The sequence below is a fragment of the Artemia sp. Qi Xiang Cuo genome, chromosome 16, assembly GCF_049724085.1.
Source record: "Artemia sp. Qi Xiang Cuo chromosome 16, ASM4972408v1, whole genome shotgun sequence".
Lineage (NCBI taxonomy): Eukaryota > Metazoa > Arthropoda > Branchiopoda > Anostraca > Artemiidae > Artemia > Artemia sp. Qi Xiang Cuo.
Genome location: NC_142809.1, coordinates 37,062,476 through 37,074,630, shown reverse-complemented (window position 1 = coordinate 37,074,630; position 12,155 = coordinate 37,062,476). Strand labels below are relative to the sequence as shown.

Here is a 12,155-nt window from a genome sequence, read left to right as displayed (position 1 = left end):
AATTAAAAAAAAAATCGACTGAAAGTAAGAAGGAACATTAGACATTAAAACGAACAGAAATTATTACGTATATGAGGGGGTTCTCCCCCAAGTCAATACCTCACTCTTTACGCTACAGTTTTTTTTTTAGTGCTTTCAAAAGAGCTATCTATTCTAATTAAACGGCCTTTGTGATTCAGGGGTTTGTGAATTAAATTTTTTTTTTAACTTTTAACGTAAAGAGCGTGGTATTGACTAAGGGGAGAACCCCCTCATAGACGTAATCACATATATATAATAAAAAAACAAGCGATACGGCTCAATTGTAATCGAAACTTTTAAAAACGGAATTTTGATGTCAATAAATGTATCAAAAGAATGGGCTTATAATGCTGATTCTAAATATATAAATTTTATTAAGTTTGGTATTCCTCATCAAAGGCTACGAGCCTGAGAAAATTTACCTGATTTTTTAACGGGGGGGGGGGACATCCCCTACAAGTGAAATCACACCGTCAGATTCAGCATATCAGAAAACCCTATTACATAGGTTTCAAGCTCATATTTGCAAAAATATGCAACTATATCTGCAACGTATTTTTTGCCAGAAGAAAAATACACGAATATAGAAGTTCGTTACGCAAGTTAATTTGTAAATTACGTCAGAACCAAATTTAGAGACAGCCCTTTAGCAAAAGAAAAGTAAAATTTTCATGCAAATTTTGTTTACTTATTCAATGACGGTGAGCCAAAATAAAAACTGCATTAACTAAAAAACAATCAGAAATTAAATAAAAAAAAACAAGTTTTTAAAACTGAAAGTAAGGAGCGACATTAAAACTTAAAACGAACAGAAACTATTCCGTATATGAAAGGGGATGTCTCCTCCTCAACGCCTCGCTCTTTACGCTAAAGTTTGACTGTCTCACAACTTTATTTTTTAAAACAATAAAAAACTTTAGCGTAAAGAGCGAGGCGTTGAGGAGCGGACAGCCCCTTTCATATACGGAATAATTTCTGTTCGTTTTAAGTTTTAATGTCACTCCTTACTTTCAGTTTAAAAACTTGTCTTTTTATTTAATCCAAAGCAAGCAAGGGTGGAACTTTCAAGGCAAAAACTTGCCCGTGGTCTGCTGAGACACCACCTGTATCTTTTCCTTAGCAATTTACAGTAGGGACTCCCACGGCCGTATCCAGTATTTTTTTTTAGGGGGTGGGGGAGTACGAAAGGATTCTTTTCGGAGGGGTTTACACAAAAAAATAAAAACACGCATAATTTTTCTTTCTTATTCGTTTTTGTTATGTTTTTCGAGTCGGACAAACACTTCGGGGGGGGGGGGGGGGGTAAAACCCGCTACCCCCGCCCATGATTTGGCTTTGGGGACTCCTCATTTTCATTATAGCTAATGAATGTACTTTTCTTCCAGCTGATTCAGCACAAAATACAATCCTAGCGTTTTTTGGGTAGTAACCTGATGTTTTTTTTGTTTTTTTTTAGAAGAAAATATTCACAAGAAAAATATTTATTCAATTAGAAAAATAACCTAAAAACAAAACGTAGTCAGTCTGGACTTGTCCCAGTTAAAGATAGGAAAAGTACCTCGTTTCGTGACAAGAAAGTGTTAGAGATGGACAGAACATTCTGAGAATGTGTTAAATCATGACAAATACGTAGGAAACAATGTCAGAAAAGACAAAGAAAATTTTGAAACAAATTTCAACAGACTGGAAGCGAAGGAAGATTTATTTTGCAAGAAGTTTGAGACAGTAGGAAAGGGATAAAAAAAATAATAAGATTCTCTAGTACTGATTAAGCAGTAAATGATCTTTTGAATATGGTGGCTGGGAAATTAGAAATAAACTATTATAAATTATGAATATGACTTTGAAAATAGGAAAAAAGCTAATGATTTTAAGAAAACATCAATTAAACCTCTTTCATGGTTATAGCGATAGCTGCAAGCTTAGCCCATAGTAACAAAAATTCAAAAACGCGTTAAAAAACACCTTGAAATGAGGGAGAATCACCATTTGAACCTGACTGAGAAATGGCAACTAGTATTTCGATTACTCGTAATGATAAAATGCTGTAGTGAAACAAATTTACGGGATCTCCGAAAAATAGCCTAAAGACCCACAAAAATGGTTTCGGGTTGAAACAGAAACAGCACCAATGGAATCGCCATAGTAAAAGCCCCATCTAGAATACTTACAGTCACGACAGGCCATCTTTTTCCTGTCACCGCTACCGGAGCGCTAAAGCACCACAGAGCTGTTTAAGGGCTTTTTCAAAAGGAAAGGCTATGTCTATCGCCTTTTATAAATACTTAAAACATTTCATCAAAATAGGATGTAATTTCTGACAAAACCCGCACCCTCGCATACAAGATGGCGCAACGCACTGGAGTGTGATGTGAAGTTTGAGAATCTCAGGCGATTGTATTGGTGGCATTAACCTCGTAAAGAACTAATTTTGTTAATAGAACAACTAAGGTTTAGAATAAACAAGAAAACGTGATTAGGCTGAGTGGAGGCAATCGCAGAGGCATTAACATGATTTCTTTCTAGAAACAAATTTTTAGGCATGGCGACACTTATTAGACCAAGAGACACAGTAGATAAAGTTTTAAGAGAAGATCAAATTGGTTTTAGAGAGATTAAATAAAAAAAACAAGTTTTTTTAACTGAAAGTAAGGAACGACGTTAAAACTTAAAACGAACAGAAATTATTCCGTATATGAAAGGGGCAGTCCCCTCCTCAACGCCTCGCTCTTTACGCTAAAGTTTTTTATTGTTTAAAAAAATAGAGTTGTGAGAAAATAAAACTTTAGCGTAAAGAGCGAGGTGTTGAGGAGGGGACAGCCCCTTTCATATACCGAATAATTTCTGTTCGTTTTAAGTTTTAACGTCGTTCCTTACTTTCAGTTAAAAAAAAACTTGTTTTTATTTTATTTAATTTTGAAAGTTTTTGAATTAATTCAGGTTTTGATTTTGGCTCACCGTACATGAATAATTAAAAAAAAATTGAATATTAATTTTACTTTTATTTGGTTAAATGGCTTTCTCGAAACCTGTTTAATTTTATTTACGAACGTTTTATTAGTAATAAATATACGTAACTTACGAATTAACTTACGTAACAAATCTATATTCTTATATTTTTAAAATAAAAACACAACACTTGGAAAAAACACTTAAATGAAACATTACATTTACTTTATACTGTTTTTTTTTTTTTAGTTAACAAAATTTCCAGATACCTCGCTACTCTTCTGTAATTGGCCAGACCTAGAAAGAATTGTTTTCTGACTTAAAATATCCAAATACTTTACCCCCTCCCCCCCCCTCTAATAAAAGATATAGCCCAAATTATATATTTTTCAATTATTCTGTCACTTGTCTTTGTCTTGTCTCGCGCTAAGCTGAAACAAAAATAACGAAGAAACCGGTTTGTTATCGAGTTTTACACAGCGTAAACTTGAGTGAGTTGCCCATAATTAAGTTCCAAAACTCTTTTCCCCTACGGAAATTTAAAAAATAAAACTCAAATAAAATTCTCAAATTTGAAGAGCCTTCTTGGGGGGGGGGGACTATTTACCGGGGGAGTATAAGTATTTGGACAGTTTTGTTAAAATTATATATTTCCCATATATTATTTCACTTGTCTTAGGGCCGTTTTTTAGCACTAATATCTTTCATCTTTCTGCAAATATTATATTTTTTTTCAACTCATCTATGTTCTAAGATCTTAAAGCTCACTGATGTTAGCAAAAAGCATGAAAGACGCCATCTTTCTGCCATATAGAACAATGATGAGACAACTTTGATGATATACTCATCATTGTTCTCAGACTGCTGATCAGAGCAGAACGATGAAAAACGTTTGCATAAAAACGACAAAAGATGTAAGATCTTAGTTCAAAGATTTCACTCTTAAGCGTTTTCTGATCAAGGAGGCACACTTGTGCCTCTATAAAGAGGCGACCCACCACAATGTTAAGCGATTTCCGGTCCTAGCGGTCGCAGAGAGACAGCGGTAATCGCATTTTGTAGCCCAAGCTCAAACTAAGAAATGTGCAAAATTTCACCCCCCTCCGACTTTATCTTCATGGGTAGAAGTGGGCCGGAAGTTTCAACCCTCCGACCACAGCCCCCCTTTAACGTTGTCCGATTGGGCTGAAATTTAGAGGTTAAGCTTTCCTAGGGCCCGGGAGCTTATCCTCGAAATTTCAGCTCAATCCGATCACTCCTTCCCTGTTTTCCAAAAACCAAATATAGCCACTTAAGTTCAAATTTTTTTTTTTTTAGCCACGCCTACAGGCCACAGTTGGCAACTGATCCGGGTGAATGAGGACTCATTCGAAGCAGAATTCGACCTGTTAGGGACTTTTGATATTTTCAGACCGAAAAAATTATCCCCCGAATTTACATTTACGAAAAACCTCGTTTTCCTATAAGAGCCCATGTTAATTTTTCCCACCACAGCCCCCTTTAACGTTGTTTGATCGGACAGAAATTTAGAGGATAAGCTTTCCTGGGGCCTGGGAGCTTATCCTCGAAATTTCAGCTCAATCTGATCACTCCTTCCCTGTTTTCCAAAAACCAAATATCAAGTTTTGTGGGTATTTGCTTGCGTCAAAAATAGATTCCACTTACTAAAAAATAATTACAATTGTGTCTCTTTAGTACAGCGGTCGATACTCCAGACTGTCAGGCGGAAGACCCGGGTTCGTTTCCCCGACAGAGGAAATTTTTTATATACTGAATTTAAAGTTTAAAAAAGAAACTCAGTTTCTTTTTTAAATCAAGGAGGCACACTTGTGCCTCTATAAAGAGGCGACCCACCACAATGTTAAGCGATTTCCGGTCCTAGCGGTCGCAGAGAGACAGTGGTAATTGCATTTTGTAGCCTAAGCTCAAACTAAGAAACGTGCAAAATTTCACCCCCCTCCGACTTTATCTTCATGGGTAAAAGTGGGCCGGAAGTTTCGACCCTCCAACCACAGCCCCCCTTTAACTTTGTTCGATTGGGCTGAAATTTAGAGGTTAAGCTTTCCTATGGCCCGGGAGCTTATCCTCGAAATTTCAGCTCAATCCAATCACTCCTTCCTTGTTTTCCAAAAACCAAATATAGCCACTTAAAGTTCAATTTTTTTTTTCTTAGCCACCCCTACAGGCCACAGTTGGTAACTGATCTGGGTGAATGAGGACTCATTCGAAGCAGAATTCGACTTGTTAGGGCCTTTTGATATTTTCAGACCGAAAAAATTATCCCCCGAATTTACATTTACAAAAACCTCGTTTTCCTATAAGAGCCCGCTAGAAGCGGGCTCTTATCGTTTTCCTATAAGAGCCTGCGACAACGCGGGCTCGTGTTCCTAGAAGAGCCCGCAAGCCCGCAAGCCGTCAAATCAGCTAACAGTTAGTCAAGCAATAATAAGTAATAAACTGTACAAAAACGTGCAAAAATTATTTGAAAAAAACTACGTTTTCTAAAGAGTTAAAGAGGCTGAGTTACAAGGTCGAACCTTAAAACGTACAGGGATTAGGAGGCACAGTTGGGGGGCTGCCGCCCCCAAACCCCTTTTTCGCAGCCTTTAAATAAAGAAAAAAGTTTTTTAAACTGAAAGTAAGGAGCGACATTAAATCTTAAAACGAAGAGAAATTATTCCGTATATGAAAGGGGCTGTGCCCTCCTCAACGCCTTGCTCTTTACGCTAAAGTTTGACTTTCTCACAACTCCTTTTTTTAAACAATAAAACTTTAGCGTAAAGAGCGAGGCGTTGAGGAGGGCACAGCCCCTTTCATATACGGAATAATTTCTGTTCGTTTTAAGATTTAATGTCGCTCCTTACTTTCAGTTGAAAAAACTTTTTTTTATTTAAAGGCTGCGAAAGCGGGGGTTTGGGGGCGGTAGCCCCCAACTGTGCCTCCTAATCCCTGTACGTTTTAAGGTTCGACCTTGTAACTCAGCCTCTGTAACTCTTTAGAAAACGTAGTTTCTTTCAAATAATAAAAGATTAAGATCTTTGCACATTGAGAGAGAAGTGACGAGTGAAAAAACGGCCCTTTTGTCTTGTCTCAAGCTAAGCTAAAAAAAAAAACTAAAAATGAAACCGGTTTTTTCTCGAGTTTTACACAGCGTAAACTTGACTGAGTTGCCCATAATATACAAGCACCAAAACTTCTTTCCCCTACGGAAATAAAAAAATTAAACTCAAATAAGATTCTCAAATTTGGAAAGCCTTCTTTTCCACGGGGGAGTAAAGTATTTGGACCGTTTGAAGTCAGAAAATAATTCTTTCTAGGTATATAGCCAATAAATTATTTTTTTTTACTATGTTCTTGGCCGTATTTTTGGCTTTAAAATACACTTCTCTCTCTATCTATCTAATATACAAAATAATTGTACCAAAAATATTTTGCATGCAGACCCGCTAAACATTACCCCCCCCCCCTAATATGATAATCTATAGCCCAAATTTAGTTCTAACGTAAAGAATAAACTAACGAAGAACTGGTGAGTTCTCTAATTTTACACAAAGAAAGCTTCAGTAAGTGGTGCATAATACAAAAGTACCAAAATCCCTTCCCCGCTACGGAAATAAAAAAAAAAAATTCAAATAAAATTATCAAGTTTGGAAAACCAAACTATGAATAAGATAGGCCAGAGCAGGAATATCAGACAAATTTAATGTAGTATCAACACGGTCGAAGGATGTCGCGGCTGCAGCTCAGTTCCGAGATGCCTGGCAACGGGGGCATTGTCCGGGAGGGGGGGTATTTTCCGCGGGGGTCAACGCCGGCCACCACAACAGGACACCCATCTAGAAAGTAGTTCAGCCTTCAGTCCAGCAAGCACAGGGACAGTGGATGATTTGAATCTAATCCATAGTATGAATATGATAGGCCAGAGCAGGAATATCAGACAAATTTAATGTAGTATCAACACGGTCGAAGGATGTCACGTCTGCAGCTCAGTTCCGAGATGCCTGGCAAGGCTTCGTAGACGCCCTATGCGCCATTCTTGGCTTTGGAGGATCTAAGGCTAAGGTTAATCAACTATGAAACATTTCTAGTCAGGCTTGTGCCACGTCAAAATTCTGCACATAAGAGAATGAAAGTTTTGGAAAGTAAAGACAAAGAAAGATAAAATAGTAATTAAATAAATAAAAAGGCTCTTTTTATGTCCAGAAACAGGATTTTAGATCACCATTTCAGCTTTTGGTTGGAATTCCCAGCCATTAATTCTCTTCATTCTTGGTATAAATTCTCTTTCTTGAAGTAGTTGAAGGCCTTTGAAAAACATAATGTCTTACCTCAGGGTGCCAAACGTTTCTTTTTGGTGTAAAGCCTATCATTATTGATAATAATTTTATGGTGATTTTGGTGAATTGCTGGTGATTTTTGGTGACTTTTATGGTTTAAAGTTAGTGATTTTTATTTTGTTGTGGTGGCAACCCTGGTATACCCTTGTCGATAAGGACGTTAGATCATACATAAAATTTTAACCCCCAAAAAAACTTGTTTTTTCCTGCTTCTGATATATTTACTCTTATTACTGAGAGTTGACATAGAAACATTAAATTATGTAGGTTTCTTTAGAAATAAAAAAAGAAACCTGGTTTTATCCAATGTTGACTGATACTTAGCATGAGTTCGCACATTTCCAGAATAAATAAATAAATGTAAACAAATATATATAAAAGAAAAAAGAATGAACGTAAACTTACTGTAAAACTGGAAAATTCCCACTGATGGTTTTATTGTCAATGACAGATTCCAAATCTAGCTCAATAGTGGCAGTTCCTGGGGAACCAGGTTGACATTTTGAACGAATTATTGACCCTATTGCATTTCCGCTAAGGCCTTTTCCTTGCTTGGGAATGAGATCAGGGGAATAGTTTAAGGTACAATTTTCCATCCCAGATTCTAAGCTTAGGAGGGTCTTTTCCAAATCAAGCTCTAAATTACTAAAATTCCGGCTGCTATTATTGCAGAACCCATTTCCATGCTTAGGATTTGCGTAGCTGTTACTCATGTAAGGGGAATTCTGCGGGATAATCATCTGAGCCATTGGGACTGCGGGAGGTGAATGATTAACAATGTGAAAGCCCTGCCCTGTTACTAGATGCTCTTGGACGAAAATCACTTCATCAGTATAAGCGGGCGAAGCCATTTGCTGCGGAGCAGACGCACCTGAAGGCGGGAAATACAAGTTTGTGGACATATATTCTTCCTGCAAGATCTCTCCGTGCAGATTTCCATGGCTCACAGGTATATACTGTTGTTGAACATAATATAAACTTTTCTCATCAAAATGACTAGTGAAAGGAGTTACATGTTGCCCTGGGTAGGGCACAGCTAAAGGTGTGACCACAGGAGTTGGTTGAAGCTGGTTACCAAAGTCTACCGGTGAAGCTTCGTATTTGACCCAAAAGAGATGGGGGTTTTGATTTGCAGCTTCTTGTCCACAGAAAATGGGAGCAGAAGAAACTGGAAAGTAGTTAGTTGACGCAGGAGTAAATGATTGAAAGCTTTGCATGCTTCTGAAAAATAAAAAAAATATTCAGTTACTAGAATCCATCAAAACGACAGACCTGACTAAATTTATTAAATTGGATGAGTGCATTTCCCGCTAGTTTTTAAGCACAAAATTGTGCAGTCTATGGTTTATTTATAATTTAAAATGAAAAAATGTGCCGATATTTAATAGTATTTTTACTTATCCAAGTTCAGTTTGCTAATTTTATTGACATCAAGCCTTAATTAAACTGTTACAAAAACTCTGCGTCCTATCACCTCACAGTTTTAATACTTAATTACACACGTCTTCTTTGCCTACAGTTGCAGAGATTTCATTTCAATTTTGTCTGGGAAGGAGAAAGAAGGAGGGGGACTAAAGAAAACCCAATTTTTACTTCATTCCCAGGTAATGAACTACTTGGTATACATTTTAAACATTAGTAGCCTCGAGAAGACATAACAATCGTGCCCCCCAGCCCAAAAAAGGAAGTGTCACAACATTACTTTTGATGACCGAACTAGACTGCGGTCTGATTTTCAACAATTCAACTACCAAGCAAAGAATTATGCAAAATATTTGACACGCAAATTTGGGGGAAGTTTAAAGCGTAAAAATGGTAGAACTTTAGTTCGTCCACCAAGTCTAGAACTCAGCAAAACCGAAACAAGTTTTGAGCGATTGCAATTTAAACTTACTATTTTAGCTAGACATGACTTGTTTGGTTTAGACTGAAATGCATCAAACATGGGATAAATCAAATGGCAATTTGTCACATTTTATCACATAAGTCAAAAATCTAATACTGGAATTTCGTATTTTCTGATTTTCATGATATTTCTCCTAAAAACGATGGTGTCGGAGAATTACGCTACGTGCAACCAGGGCCATATCCAGAATTTTTTTTGGGGATGGGGGAGACAAAAAAATTCAAAAACGCATAAAACGTTTTTATTCGTTTTTGTTACGGTTTTTACGAGTCGGACAAAGATTTCGGCGGGGCAGGGGGGTCAAACCCCCCTAACCTCACCCCTGGATACGGTCTTACGTACAACTATACCCACAACATCCTTCTTAAGCCACAATCGTTCATTAGCAACAAAATAATTTCTCAAGGGAGGGGAGGTTAATATTTAGTAAAGGCTCTATTGCTATAAATATCAACTTATACAAATGCTAAGAAAATTCTACCTTTTATATCTTTTTTTCTTCCACTAGGCAGGTCAAACTTCTATTTTAACCCCTCCCCTGTGGAAACCCGCGGATTTTCGGTACCACTGGTTACCTTGAGATATGCAGCTAATTTCAACAAACATTCTCTGGCTAGCATTCAGTGTCTCCTGGGTCATTCCCTTACAGCCGATCTTTTTTTAAGTACGAAGCAAGTTTAAATATAAAGCTTCACTCACCTCCACTAAAGGAAACAAAACATATCTCAGGATCTTGAAAATTTTCCCAGAAATTTTGTAGTTTACTAGTTGTTCGCACTTTTGACTAATGAGGCCCCTCATAAGGTCATATCCAGGACGTGTGTTTTTTTTGGGGGGGGGGGATGGGGAGTAGAACTGCAAACGGTTTTTTTTTTGGGGGGGGGTTAAAAGGCATCAAAAACATGTTTGTATTCATTTTTGTTACGTTTTTACGAGTCGGACAAACATTGGGGGGGGGGATCAAACCCCTAACCCCCCTGGATACGGCTTTGGCCCCTCAAAAAAATTCTAGCCAACGAGCCAAATCCTAATTTACTTTATTTATGATAAATACCAAGTTACAACTTATTAGTAGTTGCTTTATACCTACAAATTAAATCCCCAAATTCTTACGAATTTTTTAACATTAAAGATAAATATCGCTTTCTATATCCTAATTTGCAAGCTGCACATGCACACATGGTTAAATAAATGTCTTTTTCAGGGGATGGTTCTGCATCCAGGTTGTTAAATGGGTCAAACAAGGTGTCGGCACACTCTATCGGCTCTGAACAAAAGACATAATTTGGGCTTATTAAACCCAAATCTCATCAAGGATCCCAAGTGGTTAGCGTTGATGAATTGAAGACATACTCAAATCAACAAAAATCTTCTAGGTTTGGAGTTTGGAAAATGATTGTATCATACCATCACAATAATGTAATTCTAATGTTTTATAATTCCTAAACTTAGATTTTTTCTTAAGAAATGTAATTTTCTGTATTTTCCTTTTTTAAACAGTAGATTGAATCAAACTACCTTCTGATTAGTTTGTATTCATAGTAAAATTCCTTAGAGCATTATTAAGGGCGTATCCAGTATTTTTGTTCGGGGGGGGGGGTAGAGGGAGGAAGGATTAAAAAAGGCATAAAAATTTCTTTTTATGTATTTTTGTCACGCTTTTAAATTTACGACAAAATTTTCGGGGGTGGGCACAAGCCCTAACGCCACGCCCCTGTATTCAGCTTTGGGTATGGTTGCCACAAAAGCTTCAACTTAGTAAACAGCGAACCACAGCTCCTTCTAAAAGAAAGTTAAAAAATATTTTGAAAAGGCATTCATAATTGTTCAATAATGAATGTTTACTGCAAAAGCGAATTGGTACTTATCGGCTATTTAATAAGCACTCGAGAATTTCGATCACGAATGATGCGAATAATATATGTATTTTATTTAAGTATTTAGTTGGTGTTTCTGTTAGGTTAGGTTAGAATAGTTTTTTTTAGGTTACGTATTTAATATATGCTATGATTTATCCCCCCATCCTTAATGTGCGAATATATAGCCCAAACTTGTTTCTGAACTATTATATTTTCATCATAATTTTGTCTTATTTAATTAGCATTAATCAAACTTCACTTTTGGAGTGTTTATTATATAACCGATAAGTACCAGCGAATCCTAAAGAGTGAGAAACCCCTTTTAAATGGCGTCAGATAGAAATGGAAAGTGTTCCATAGGAGCCATTATGGTCAAAACACTAGGAGAATTAGTTAAAAAAAAATGCATCAGACACTGCTGTGTCTCCTTTTATTTCCTTGCCGCTATTTGAGTACTGGAACGTTTACAACCCCCCCTCCACGGAAAGTTCACCCGCACACAAAATTGAGCGGCCAGAGAAAGTACGTACTAGGGGATGGGGGTTATAGTATCATTCATTGCTACAATCTTTTTTCTATGCAGTAAAATAATACATTAAGGTGCCTACCGGTAAAGACGGGGAAAAGGTGAGGGAGGGCATCATGGGCCTTACCAGGAAGTTCTTGGGCTATGAGGGGACGGGTAACAAGTGCTGCCGGGAGCTTTGTTTTCACTGATATTAAGTGGTAATTTTCCTCTTTCCCTATACAAAATGTTTAAATGTATGTACAGACATAAACAAAGTATTTAAACATCAGAGAACACTATTGTGGGGGTCGTGATGGCTTCAGCCACGTAGAAGACCAAGTTATGCAGAACTTCTATCCACATGAACGATATTACCCGTCTCGGTTCACCCAAATTTCTTTAGTAAAATCATTATAAAGAGCTTATTCAGCAAAATTATTTTTTTTTCAACTTAGAGTAAGGAGTAATATTAAAATTTAAAACAAAAAAAAAATTATTCCGCATGAGTGGGGCTACCCCTCCCCAAAACCTCACTATTTATGCTAAAGTTGGACGTTTGTCACAATTCTTTTAAA

At 37.0% G+C, this 12,155-nt stretch overlaps 1 protein-coding gene across 1 annotated transcript in view; it reads right to left on the bottom strand.

Annotated features, from left to right (window-relative positions):
- Positions 1-8,524, bottom strand: part of LOC148942865 (uncharacterized) — a 34,331-nt gene extending 25,807 nt beyond the window's left edge. The window contains exon 1 of the mRNA XM_089102536.1: positions 7,713-8,524. Within this exon, the coding sequence (XP_088958662.1) occupies positions 7,713-8,524 (812 nt within the window). The remainder of the gene's footprint in view (positions 1-7,712) is intronic.
- Between the last annotated feature and the right edge of the window lie 3,631 nt (positions 8,525-12,155).